Genomic DNA, 14,190 nt, shown 5'->3' with positions numbered 1-14,190 from the left:
ACTAATTCATGGCGAACAGTCCGATTGACCTTGGCAGGGAGAGGATCAGATGGCTTCTCAACGCAAGACCTCTTTGTCTTCTCTTTGTTCAACAATGCTCATGAAGTGAGAGCTTTGGCTGGGAAGGAGCACTGGTTAAAGTCTGTAACCTAAAGAGGAACGTCAGGAGCTCGTTTATCAATCGCTTGGAACTGGCACCATGGCTGACTCTCACTCGTCTGGCTCTGTGGGAAGCTACAACAGCAGCTTTCCCACCACCAGTGCATGGAACATCACTGGCAGCGGCCCGTGGCTGTTGGCCTTCATGCTGACTGCCATCATCCTCATGACAGTCTGTGGCAACATGTTGCTCATCGCTTTGGTGTTCGCCCATCGCTCTTTGCGCTGCACCTCAAACTGCTTCTTGGTGTCTTTGTTCCTATCTGACCTAATGGTGGCATTGGTGGTGATGCCCCCAGCCATGCTCAATGTGCTGTGTGGGGCCTGGGTGTTGTGGCCCGCATTTTGCCCGATTTGGCTTTGCTTTGACGTGATGTGCTGCAGCGCATCCATCCTCAACCTGTGTGTGATCAGCCTGGACCGTTACCTCTTCATCATCTCACCGTTGCTCTACAAGCAAAGGATGACCCCACCTCGGGCGTTACTCCTCGTGGGAGCTGCTTGGGGGCTGGCAGCACTGGCCTCCTTCCTGCCCATTGAGATGAGATGGCACAGCTTAGGCCTCGGGAGTGGACACTCACCTGTTCCGGGCGTCAGCAGTAGCAACATCAGCTCCTACTCTGACACACTGTATCCAGCATCCTACTTTCAGCTGTCACCAGCAGGAGGCCTTTCCTTCCAGTGCCGCCTGCGGGTCACCCTGCCCTTTGCTCTCGTGGCATCTGTGCTCACTTTCTTTTTGCCCTCCAGCGCCATTTGTTTCACCTACTGCCGGATCCTTCTGGCAGCACGGAGACAGGCAAAGAGGGTTGCAGCTCTGAGTCACCCACCGCACCCACACCCCTCTCTTGGGGAACCGTCCAGGCCTCCTTCACCTGGGATCGCAGCCGCACAAGCACAGCGGGATGGAGATGATTGTGGGTACCAGGAACCTCCTGTGTCACAAAATGCACCGGTAAGAAAAAGAGCTCAATCAGAAGACATATAAGGACCTACACCCACTTTTCATCTTCTGTGTTTTCAAAGTTCAGAAGTACTACTGTGTACATGTGTGTGTGTTGTCTGGGTTGATCACTGGCTGTCTGCAAGAAATGGAAGATGAAGATGCTCTAAAACATTTGTTCATCATTATCAGGCTCTTAAAAAGGAAATGGTTCAGAGGAGGCACAATCTGAAAAATGTCGATCATCTTAACCGAGGAATGTATAAAAGATGAGACTGTAAAAAACAAGAGGTGTAATCATGGTGGGAAAAGTACAGACAGTCTGATCTGCCACCCCCATCTGCAAGGATAAGTCAGTCTCTTAGTCTGTCGCAATAAAATCTCTCTCTCTCTCTCTTTGTCTTTGTCTCTCTCTCTCTGTCGCTTATTTTCTAACTAATCATAGTCACTTAGTGGGGCAGCAATTACTTATACAACAACATCACAAATAATTATTAAAAACACATCTACTCATCAAACTGTGTGCAACATTTTTTTCTGACTGTCCAAATTGTTTGACTATACGGAACACTACTGTGATGTTTTTGATGCTCTCCATATGAATGTACTGAGGCTTGTGTGGTGAAAAAACTCTATACCAGCCCTGCTGGTCAGCAAGAGACTCTGCTCCTCTGCTCTTTTCTTATCACTCATACTTAGAACATGTGTTTGTCTGCTCGTCTCTGTCTCACAAACTGACCATCACATTTATTTAGTAATTAACTGATGATGTCAGGTCATGAATCCAGATCATTCCGGTCTCTGTAACCCTGATGTTCTGTCTGTACGTGTCACATCTCACCTCAGGTTGTGTCGTGTACAGTTGAACTGCGTGCATGCAAAATGTTGGACTTTTTTAAAAATGTGTTTGAATAAATGTCTGGTAAAGTCAATCACTGATCATATGCAAAATAAATGTAATGGAAACCCTGTCTACCTAATACTGGACATAGTACACTTTTAAAAGACATTTTAATGACAATTAAAAGCGACAAGTCATTTTAAAAATATTTTAGCCTGAGACCCCCAGAATTTTGCTGTTTCAGGGGGTCTCAAGGGTCAATCAAGTATTTCGCACCCAGTATATATATAATCGTCATGAAACAATTTTTTACAATTTTGTGTTTTACAGTGAGACAGCTTTTCAGATGTTAGGTTTTTTTGCAACCATCAAATAGAGCCAGGCTCACTGTTTCCCTCCAGTCTTACCGGGTCTGACCCTTTAGTTCAGCTCTCTCAGCAAAAATGCAGACTCACAGTCTTATGACGTTGATTAATCATGAGTGTTATTAATTACAATTCTTTCCATTTTCTACTGTCACATCAGTCAGTGAACAGTGAGCGCCGTCTGGCTCGAAGGCAGGGCCGGAGGGCACTGAAGGCCAGTCTGACACTGGGAGTTCTCCTGGGACTCTTCTTCAGTGCTTGGCTTCCCTTCTTCATCACCAACATGGCTCAGGTCAGTAGACGCATCAGAAACCTGAGACACAGAAATGGAAAATGGAAAATACAGGTAACATGATACATCAGTGTTCATCTCATACGTCAAACAGATCACGGAACTGAGATAAAAGATCAGATCAAAGAGAACTGCTACTAATGCGCTGCCCTCCAGGACATCTAGCACATTTTACCATTAGTGTCAGAGGGGGAACAGAGAGGACCTCCTCCACTGACGAGGAGTGTTCAGTTGGGGAAAGCCCGATACTGGGGAAAAACTGATGGATGTAGGCCAGCAGCTTACAAACCCATCACAAATTGTCACCACCACCCACAAGCGGTCCTGGTACTATGGTCCAACACCCTGAGCCTCAGCTACTTCATAGAATTGACTGTATCCTGAGAGAATGCATTCGATGAAGCGAATGAGAGGAAGCGGCTGCGGTCTGCCCAGTGGATGTAGGCTGCAGGGGTTTTATCGCAATATGCAACTTCAAGAGCCAAGAATCCATCAAGAAGCCCTGCGCCAGACGCAGGAAATACCAGTGACTGCAGAATGCTGCAGCCAGGTCTGATCAGCCTGTGGCGGGCCTTCTTCGACAGAGGGTGTCTTGTGATTAAAAGGCCAAAATACCCAACGACACGAAGGTACCCAACTGATGATACATCCCTAACATCCCCTGGCGGTCGCTCACATCTTCTGCTGTTTGGCAACTTATCATCAAACGTACCAGGGATTTCTGACCATCTTGTTCTAAAGATGAGCCGTAAGGGCCAAATACCGTCTGTCTGTTCAGGTTGCCTTCACCTCTGTTCGCATGAGAGTGATTTACTAAAATGACCCAAACCTTTTAAAAAGTCTTGTTTGGAACAGCTCTCCCATTTCATGTATCTCAGTGAGTCAGAGGTTTTCTCACAAATACATGTGTGGCGAGCACAAAAAGAGTGTGAAATAAATGTAAGAGAGAGAGAAAAAAAACAAAAAACACTTGGATACCGATCTATTTTTTATTGGCCAGCCTTGTCTTGCCAAGCCATCCAATGAGGAAATAGATTGGCATTTCAGCATCGTGCAGCTGACTCATTCCAAAGCCCAGAAAACAAAAACACAGCAAACATTTATGATTGCTATTCTTTTAAAGTTGTTGATTTTGACATGATTAGACTGAGCACACATACACACACTATTTCTCAGTGAACTGACAGGGAAATAATTTAATCTAAATTGGTAATGACACTTGCCCTGTTTTTCAAGCTTTCAATGATCCAGTCATTTTAATTTCCCATCTGTGCCCTCTCGCTTCTCCCCTGCATAACATGGAGCACAGACACTTGACTGTGTCTGTGCTCTTCTTCCTTTTCACACTCAATGTGGTGTGTGAAACTCACCCCTCCTTTCTGTCCTATTCCCACCGCCTCCCCGTCTCATCTTGGAAGTATTGGAAGCTCTCCTCTAACAGCTGCCTCCTCCTTCACTGTCCCTCTCTTAACCTGCTGGTTTTGTCTGAGATCAGAGTTTTTATCGGTCAGAGGCAAATATATATTAATTAAATATGCATTTTGCCAAAAATAAATATGTAGGTTAAAGCTGCTCTTTTGGATCATCTTAACTTTGTGTCCTTGAGGTCTAACAAATGAAGACATTTATTTCCTCATAAAACATTTGCAAGTCTGATTTTTTTCAAAATTTTAAATTGTGTGATGTTCTTGTCTATTTTTAGTGTCTTCTTCTTACTTTCATTTTTCAGCCCATTGCCAGATTTCTTGGCACGATACAGCACAATAGAAATGTTTGCATCGCCTACACACGTGTTTCCTCGTGCATGTTTCTGTTATTAATTTTACATTTTACCTCCCATTGCTTGTTTATTCTTTTCCCCATCTTCATTCAGGCAGTGTGCGAGTGCGTCCCCCTCGCCCTCTTCGACGCCATCACCTGGTTGGGCTACTGCAACAGCACAATGAACCCCATCATCTACCCACTGTTCATGAGAGACTTCAAGCGAGCTCTAGGAAAGCTCTTACCCTGCTGCTCCTCGCAGTCGCCAAGGAGACCCTCGCCGGCGCTCTCCCTCTCTCTGCGCAACTCAGGAGAGCCAAACATTGCCAGCACCTCGCCCTCTCCCCTGGCCTCTGACCCCACACACCCCCCCGCCACCGCCACTGATGCTGTCAACCTGGTCGATGCCGAGCATGCTGGGATTGAGTTGCCTCTGCTTCTCCCCAATCAGGTTGAAACCCTGGATTGAATTGTAATTAGAAAAGTCACGTTGTGTCATGGTTTGTGGTGGAAAACAAGGAATGAGACTCAGTTCAGTTCATGACAGTTCATGATTTACTCACCATGAGTTATGAGGTTAAAAAAAAAAATTCACATTTAAAAAAATATTTTTTATGACCACAGAAAAAAAGGATGAATGATCTCTACCTTATCTTCTAAGTGTGGCTGAAATCCAGCTATTTCCAGTTCCTGGAGCTTGTAAACAATGTCAGCGATGTTAACTCTCTATATTGGCTCTTTAGCAAGCAGTGCCTCACAATAGTGCCGGGGGAATAAAGAAAGAAAAGGCCTTGAAGAAGATACATTCACTGAATTCCCCGCGGCCTTATGGAAATCAAATTACTGTGATAATATCCATAGCAACGAATGCAAATCAGAGGGATGAGATATGACGTATATGGTGGCATCCACTGAAACCTGCAAAACACACAGTGTCCACAGGTATATGGTCTCACATTGAGTTTAAAAAATAAATTATTACATTATTTACAGTTTTAAAAAATCTATTTCAGTTACAAAAATCAAATGACAATAAGGAATTAACACATATGTCAAAAACAAACAGTTTAGTGGTTGAACAAAGCAGTAATTGTGGGGTTTGTCACTTGAAGCTGCAATATGTGTGCATCGGCTCTGGCATGTCAGTGTGTTGCAAAGGGAATACATTTTTTCTCCAACAACTTCAGAGGATGAGAGTTTACATGGAAGCAGCTGGTCCAGTTACATACTCTTTACAAGTTTTGCTGCCTTTGTTCCTGCGTGTGCTCTGTTGTCCAGTGTGTATCATCCCAGCTCCACGATATGTGTTCATTATCCGGGTCGGCCTCCGCTACGCCGTCACACTGTGCATTAGAAGAAGATGCTGTGCCGTCATCAGTGTCATTCTCCTCAGATGCAAGTGGTAAATTGTTCCTCTCTGTGATTTCATTCTCTGATTCTGTGTCGGAGATCTGATTCTGATCAAGCAGGTCAGAGATATCGGTGATATCCCAGCCGTCACCTGACTCCTCCTCATTCTCCCCGTCCTCCTTCAGGTCTCCACTTTTCTCCGTCTCAGTCTCCTCAGCTGGGTTTTGTGTCTCAGTCACTAGGTGTTGACGGTGGGCTTGATCAGGAATATCCACTGTCCCTTCTCTAATCTTTACAGACTGAGGAAGAGTGAAGGAGGCTCCTGGCACTTCTTTGGTGGGAACACCGATCGCCACCAAGATGGTGTCCATCTGACGCATGTAGTCCAAGTGACCTTTTACCTGAGAATCAGAAACATGGCTTTAATGTATCTGACTAAAAAAAGGAAATATATTTATGTAAATTAGTGTGTAGTTTTTTTAAACATTTATTTTCCACAAAAAAAAAGTATTACTCTGAATGTATTTATTATTTTGTACAGACAGTTTTACTATTCCCCAGGTTTATACTGTATGGTGCTTCAGATATGTCCGTATGTTTGTACTGTTATTTTTTTATGTTCAGTTGTGGGAAATGTTAAACCTCTTTACCTTGTTAAAAAAATCAATTACCATGATATATAGGAAGTGTTCAGTTTCATATAGATAATTTCAGGGTGGCAGGAAGGCATTGCTGTGAAGTGAAAAGACCAGCAGGGGCCTTCATTTTTATTATTATACAATTTTTAAGTGTTACTGTCTCTTCTAAAGTGCTATTAAAATCATGTATTTAATTATACTGGATCATGAAATAATCTCATTGTAAAATGTTTTATATGAACCACTCAAATACCTGTGTTTAAAGCTGCACTAATCAATAATTTTTTATAGTAAAAACATGCAGTGTGTAAGATTTAGGTGAAAGGGATCTATTGGCAGAAATTGAATATAAAAAAATTCTAGTGATGTTTTCACTTGCGTGTTCATCTAAATTTTACGAATGGTTCTTTTCTTTACCCTACAATCTACGGAGGCCCCCCTATGTTTTTACAGTAGCCCAGGCTGGACAAACCCAACACCTTTTGAGTTTTTATAACAACTGAAGGTTACCACAGGTTCTCTTTCATATTTGGAAGGAGAGGGTGAGGTGAGGGGTGTTCAACTGCAACACGCAACTTCACCACTGGATGTCACTAAATTCTACACACGAAACCTTTATATGATTATGTCACTCATATGGCTCCATATGAATCTGTTACAAAATGTGTAGATGTAGCTACAGATTGCATAACATTAACCATTACAACTTCCCAGTGATTACATGTCAGTATTGATGAATAACTATGGCAGAGCAGCTGAAGACACATTTTGCTGAAGATATATGTTGTCCATAATGTCAAATAGGATTGAGTCAGATCTTATTTCTTCATATTAATTAGCCGGGGAACCCTAGAATACAAAGTGAGGCTTGAACAGAGACAGTTTGAGATGGCTGCTGCGTGCGGTGGAGGTGAAAACCTTCAGGTTAAAAACATTCAGCTTAAATGCACCTGGAAATCTATTCTACTACTTCTGCTATTAAGGAAGCTTTAGTGGTCCTAATCTAAATATAAGCTCTGACTCACCACTGAGGAAAGGTCCACATTGATTATGCGCCGATCCTGGATGTTGATTGGCTGTAGCCCAGCAACAGAGAATTGTGCTGCCGAACTCCGGTACAAAAACCCCAGGAGCCAGTCCCCTCTATTAGACGGATAATTCAGAAAGTTTTGTACAGTCATAAATCTTGCTTTCAATAGAGTCTATTCACTGAAATAATGAATGTAATGTACTGAATGATTAAACATCAAAGATATAGGGCATAGAGCCAGGATTCTGTTTTACCTGCAGTATCCGTTAACTATTTTTCCAGCCACTACCCTAGCCATTCTCTCCCAGGCCTTTTCAGAGCCATCCACTGGGGCCCCCAGGAGGACCACATCCTCCACTACGCCTTCACTCCCTGAGGAATCAATACCATGGAAATTTAATTAGTTAGTACAAACAATATAAAATACAAAGACTTCTGGAAAATCAGAAAAAAACAAATGAGGTTAATTGAAATTTGATCACACAGCGTATAACCACAATTAAATAATTTAGAGCCATTAACATTAAAAAGTGTGCTCTGCTAGGCCTTAAAGTCATGAAACAGCCCAGGAATGTCTGGTGCAGTATTGGGCATTTTAAAAAGTAAAAGGATGTGAGCATTTTGTTTGTCAGCATAAGGGAAAAAAACCTGATTACAATTAAAATCACAATACCATTTTTTTGTGAAGCAAGAGTGCTCTTACCTTGGTCATTGGCAAGCTCCTGCAGACAGTGGTAGATGACTCTTGCCCCAAGACTGAAACCTATGAGGCTGACAGGACGCTTCCCCTTCACATACACACAGAAAGAGAAGTGAGGAAGCAGCTTTCATCCTCATAATTTATACTGAACATAGTGGATTTACTGTCTCTAAGCATATGGTTCTAATTCAGGTTAATGAATCTTGTATTTCCTTTATCTTTGAAGGAAACTAATGCAATTAATAACGTGTACACAAAATGCTACAATAAAGTGTGTACAAACAGAAGTAAGAGGTGGTGCTCTACCTGCTGTCTGCTTCTCAAAACCTGTGCCAGATGTTTCCCCACCTCAGCGGAGCGGTTCAGACAGACGCACCAGGGGTGGTCAATGACGCTGGCTGCTGCCAGCAAGGACGCCGGCCACGTCAGAGCCGTCACGATGCCTGCTCAGTATGAAAGTATCAATTCAGGAAACCAAACAATCAATACAACTAAATGGCAACAGTTTGATAAGAAAGATGTGACTGTTAAGCAAATAAGCATCACTTTACAGGATACCACAAAGATTAGTTTTAGTGTGAAAGATTTTGGTCAATAACCCAAAACATTATATTCACGACAAGTACAAATACTCTAGTATCTAAACACAGATCCACTAAATAGACTAAGCCTACATACATGCTACTACATTATATAAAACATTTTCAAACTAAAGCTATCTCTGAACACATGATCGTTACGGCTCCAAATCATCTTTAATCCCTGTCCATACTAACACACCTGAAAGCACATAACATATGACCACTCTCGTACACTGGGCATGCACTCATGTAAACAGGTATTGTCAGAGATTGCTCTAATAATAGCTTGTCTGTTGTTCTGTATCTGTAGCAAAGTTTTTCAAATGTAAAACGTAGTAGTGTGAATGTAGCCTCTGTGCTTTCTTCGTAATCAACCTCCTACCTGAGAGCACTGTGTACTTCAGAGCTTCCTGGGCCACGATGCTGACCAGCCCATCCAACAGAGACGCCATGGCCGAGCCCAGATCCCTGAGGAAACTTGACTCCCACACCAGGCAGTACTGTTCCCCGCACTCACCCAGACTGCACCATGGGGCTTGGAACGAACCTAAAAGACAGGAGTTGTGCTTTTATATAAGGCACTTGTATGTGAAGGGTGCACCAAGTAAGTGGAGTTGAGTGCATGTTTTAGAGGGCGAAGAGAGCTGCAATGTTTTATGTAAACTTAAGTGGTTTGTTTGTGTAATCTACTGCTTTAGCACATTGTGTGCAGAACTGTGTTGTGTTAATTTTGTATTTATTCTTTGTCTTATTTACATTGTATGTAATTGACCTAGCTGAGACCTTGAACCTACCTTACAAGAACATGTAGATTATGCTTTTAAAAAGATCACAGAGAAAATACTGTGTATAGATGCCATCATAAATGCAACCTAAATTGCAAATATAACTGGTTCTTTGTGTACATTGATCTGTAGCGTTTTATTTACATTGCAAGAAAACAATCTTCATCAGTCAAGAGAACACTTCATAATTAATAAAGAAAAAACATTGCAAAATTCAATAACAAACAATAAATACATAGATAAGTAAGAATGATGACTGGAAGTAAAAAGTTGACAATGACATTGATATAAATAAATATTAAATAATATAAATATTAAATTGCATTCTACAGAGCTATTATAAGTATTAGTATCAATATTGTATGTATGTATTTCAATGTATGTTATATTGTAAATGAATCAGCAGCATGTTTTTTATATTTCAGTGATGAGATCCTTGTGTTTATTTTGTGAAACATTTCCAAAAATGTATTTTGGAAATTGTATGTGGTTGTAAATTGACAGAGGTCACACTTACTGTATTTACCACTGCAGAGCCAACCTGTTACTGCAATGGTCAGGTGAAGATGCTTTCCAGAGCTTAGCGGCAGGAATTCAAATTCCTCTATTGCTCCAACACACTTTTTCATCTTATAGCCTGAAGCAACAAAAATTCAAATTACTGAGAAGTAAAAAAAAAAATGTTTAAAATTCTACAGTTTCTGACATTCTTTCCACAAACAGTCACATGTCATATGTTGACGTTACCTGTCAGTCCAGCCCCTGCTGCCCCAAACAGAGAGGCCATGATTGCAATCCCAGTGGCTGAGCCCAGAGCTGCAGCCCCGCCAGCCCCCAGCACAGCACCGGCCCCTGCTGCCACCAAAGGGGCGGCCAGCCCACCTGTCACACCTGGCAAAGACGCAAAGATCACAGTGCAGAGAAACAAAATCAGTCAGGACCAATGTTTGTCAGGTGAAGGATTTTACAGGAGAGTTAAGTCTACAGAAGGAAAATGCTCCTTTTTTATGATGAAGTGAGCTGATTAGCTGGTCAACTGGGTGCTTTCATACAAGATACTTGACTTTTTAATGTCAATTATGAATCAGCAATAATCACCAATCACAGTTCCTCCGCCCACAGTGGCAAGTCCGATGAGGAGGTAACGTCGTAACTTTCGTCCTCGTTCTCTCCTGAGCCGCCGAGAGGACTCCTCTCTAATGAAAGCAGAATCGGACCGATTGTCGGTATTAGCTGTAATATTCATTGGCTCTGAAAGTGTCCTCTACTGCATTTTACGTGACATCTTCAACAATAAGCTGTTTGTTTATGCAGTACCATGCCCAGTGATGTGGTGTCTGACACACAAGGTTCAGCAAAAACCAGAAAAGCACGGACAAACCATGTTTTAGTATAATTAAGCATTTGAATTAACTGAGGTTAAAGGTTCATAATACCTTTAATTCAATAAAAAACAGATTACATGTGAGTTCTTGATGCTAGCAGTCTAAAATGCTCCACGTAAATGTATAGCTACGGACTCAAACTGTCTGTTATCAACCCCTCTATCCTCCCACCCAATCACAACTTACTCGCTCTCTTCTCCTGCTTCCCTCAGCCTCTCTCCCAGTGTTTCCTCAAACTCCTCCAGCTGCCGTGGAGAGACTCGCAGCAGACAGCTGACATGACGGATGAGAACCCTTGATCTGGCATCGTACTGGCCTGAGGTTATGACAGACCACGAAAATTAAAAAGTATCAGGCACATGTATATACATTATATATTTATCTATATCTATATATATCTATATATATATAGATATAGATATATATTGATAAATATATGACTCTACACCAATTTTCAATGTCTTACATTAAAGGATTCTTACCATCTTTGACAGAAAACGACACCAAGTCCTGGAATAAAAAACAAGAGCTCAACACATGTTTGTAGAAACCAGTGTTTCCCATTAATTATCTGAACTGTGGCAGTACACCATACTCTAATTAGTCCTGCCACGGTTTCATAATGAACCACAACATTTTAAACTTCTCATAATAACACAAGAGATCTCTAACTTGGTGTTTTGCTTGTACATCAGTGTGCGGCACCATTTAAAGCTATATTTGCATGCTTTTACTACAGATCATAAAGTTGTTACAGAGACTTTTTAATTTCTGCTGTTATTTAATTAATTTATTTCCATCAGATGTTTTTATAGACACCCAATTGCTCTAATCTTTCTGCTCCTCATTTTCTTTGGCACATCTATTTTTGCTGTTTCAACCTAATCTAAATTCCCAGTGCAAGGACATCACATCCTGTTAAGAGTGTCAAACACCTGTATGATAGGGGTGGCCCCTGTGGCCAGCAGAGGTTCAGCGTGTAGGATGGAGAGGAAGGTGTCGGAGCCCTCAAAGCCCAGGCCTGACAGGAAAGCCCCCATGACTGGCATCACCGACTCATCCAGGTCCAGCCAGCGGACCAGTCCCTGCAGGTACTGTTCCCTGAACACACTGAGAGATGCACAACTCCTCAGCTCCTCAAGTCAAGATACAATGCAGTTAAAGCATTATTTTCAGTTTAGATAAGAAGTTGTTAATGAAAAGGGTTGTTCACAAGTGGACAAAGGACAAGCGGTTTTTATTTGTACCCGAAAATACATTTTGAAAAGCCGGTCATATGAGACAGTCACATGATCTCTGCTGCTCAAAAGACTGGATAAAAAGATCCCTCTCTTGAATTTGTTGATGCACTATTGAATGTGCAGATGTGCAGTCCAGATATGATTTTTTTTATCATTATGTGTATTCAGAACCAGCATGAACCTCTATGCTGTGTGTTCATTACCTCCGCCAAGGGGGTTATGGTTTCACCCCCTGTCCATTTGTTTACACAAAAACTACTGGACGGATTACCACAAAGGATGCAGGGTGGGTCAGGGAAGGGAAAATTAGGATGATTCCAAGGGCCCAGCACAGACAGGGGCCTTCAGAAAACACTATTATTGTTGTTATTATTAGTTAGTCAATGTACTCAAAATAAAATTTTTATCTATTAACAAGTTATACATTTCTCAATTTTTGGCAAAATGATCAGGATAGCCCTTTACAGATTACATACAAGCAGAACAGGTGAACTGTGGCACTCAAAACCATTGTGCTGCAGAAACGCTGCATGTCGCGGTTTTCTGTTGTTTTTTACGCTGGTGGTGTGGGTCATAGAGCTCTGAGTGTTCTTCAGTCTTTACAAAACGTTTTTTTCATCAATCTTTGAGGAGTGGTAAGAAACAGGAAGTGCGAATGCGTTTGTGTGTGTGTGTGAGAGAGAGGAAGAGAGAGAGAGAGAGAGAGAGAGAGAGAGACTACTGCCCATCACCTGAAGCTCTTGACATTAACTTTTAACAGCCCATGACTACTGCCTTTGTGAGGTTTCTGGTGTGACTAATGTATTTCCTTGTATAATAACTAGTCCTTTATACTGAGATAAATACCAGTACTATACAGTATGATGCATCTCCTGCAAATATTTCAGGGTTAAAGGTCCAGTATTATATACTTTCATAGGGCCTAATCATTTCCAGCGGCAGCCCTGCTGTTATTACTGGAAAGGACTCATAGAGATGTAATGAGGACAGAAGCTCTGCGGCTCTGCTACCTGTTCTCATGTCCTGTGAACATCTGGGCCAGGGAGACGCCACACAGAGCTGCATAAGCAAAGCGGCCCTGTTCACTCAGCTGTCTGCCGATCATGTTCTCTGGGCTCTGGTCACACGGAGGATCTGCTGTTGTCCCTGCCCCTCCTGGGTCTGAAGTGATAACAGGACAAAGTTTAATGATTAACATGGAGGCAGCAGTGTGACTCAGACACATCAGAGCAGAGACAACATGGTGCACATGACATCTGTACAATGTGTAATACGATTGACGACTATGACGAATTTACCAGAAGACCCCAGTGATTCATGAAAATGGATGTCAAGCGCCCCAATATATATATTAATGTGGACTGTAACAAATGCAGCATTAAATTGTACGATTTTCTAATGCAGTTTCGTTGTAGCCTTCAGGAGGGAGTTGCTCCACGGAACTAGGCTACATTGAGTCTAACTTTGTGTTTCTCCGATGAACTGACCTGAACTCAACACACACGGACTGCTCACGTGTGATCCACTTGATTTATAACTTTGTATTCACAGCTTTTACTTTTACAAATAGACTTCAGGCCGGCGAGTTGTTTTTCAGAAACTCGGCGTTAGCTGCTAAACACAGCAGCTGCCAGTTAGCTGCCGACGGTCCAGAGGTCTGAAGAAGTCGCTGATGTGTTGCAGAGGATGATAAACACACGTGTCTTACCTGGATCAGGAGCTCCATGCAGCCTGTGGGCAGAACCGCTGGGTTTCTCCTCCATGACTGCTGGTGTGACGACTAGGAACTTTTGTTGTGTTCACTGCTCGTTCTGCTGACAGGCTCACAACAGCGCCACAGTGAGAAATTATGCAGCCGATGACGAAATCACTTCATTTCAGGATCCACCAGAGAATAGTAAGTCTTCTAAATACAGATTTCTATGCGACTTAAAACATTTTAAAGTTGTTTGCGTGGTTTCTCGTTTTAGGAAGCTAACATTTGCGACTGTCATCGAAGGCACCATTTGTTTGAAACTTTTTGAGTGACGTAACGTCCACGTACGCTGAAGATGAGACAGGGGTCTATTCACAAATGGGGGGCGGATCTGTCATCTTACGGTTGGGGGGGGTGTATATA

The 14,190-nt window shown here is 42.3% G+C and overlaps 2 protein-coding genes across 2 annotated transcripts; one reads left to right on the top strand and one right to left on the bottom strand.

Moving 5' to 3' along the window:
* The first annotated feature begins 74 nt into the window (after positions 1-74).
* On the top strand, positions 75-4,959 carry htr6 (5-hydroxytryptamine (serotonin) receptor 6). Its single transcript, XM_020089027.2, has 3 exons — positions 75-1,114; positions 2,469-2,600; positions 4,474-4,959. Exons 1-3 carry the CDS (start codon positions 200-202, stop codon positions 4,828-4,830), a joined length of 1,404 nt encoding a protein of 467 aa, XP_019944586.1. The 5' UTR covers positions 75-199; the 3' UTR covers positions 4,831-4,959.
* Positions 4,894-14,106, bottom strand: tmco4 (transmembrane and coiled-coil domains 4). The gene is made up of 14 exons (XM_020089414.2): positions 13,780-14,106; positions 13,082-13,232; positions 11,766-11,940; positions 11,313-11,340; positions 11,017-11,146; positions 10,544-10,641; positions 10,193-10,336; positions 9,963-10,082; positions 9,043-9,207; positions 8,386-8,522; positions 8,083-8,167; positions 7,634-7,751; positions 7,375-7,492; positions 4,894-6,112 (listed from the first exon to the last, which is right to left on the bottom strand). Exons 1-14 carry the CDS (start codon positions 13,832-13,834, stop codon positions 5,594-5,596), a joined length of 2,043 nt encoding a protein of 680 aa, XP_019944973.2. The 5' UTR covers positions 13,835-14,106; the 3' UTR covers positions 4,894-5,593.
* Between the last annotated feature and the right edge of the window lie 84 nt (positions 14,107-14,190).

Source organism: Paralichthys olivaceus, chromosome 6, assembly GCF_024713975.1.
Source record: "Paralichthys olivaceus isolate ysfri-2021 chromosome 6, ASM2471397v2, whole genome shotgun sequence".
Classification (NCBI taxonomy): Eukaryota; Metazoa; Chordata; class Actinopteri; order Pleuronectiformes; family Paralichthyidae; genus Paralichthys; species Paralichthys olivaceus.
This window is presented reverse-complemented; position numbering and strand designations above follow the sequence as displayed.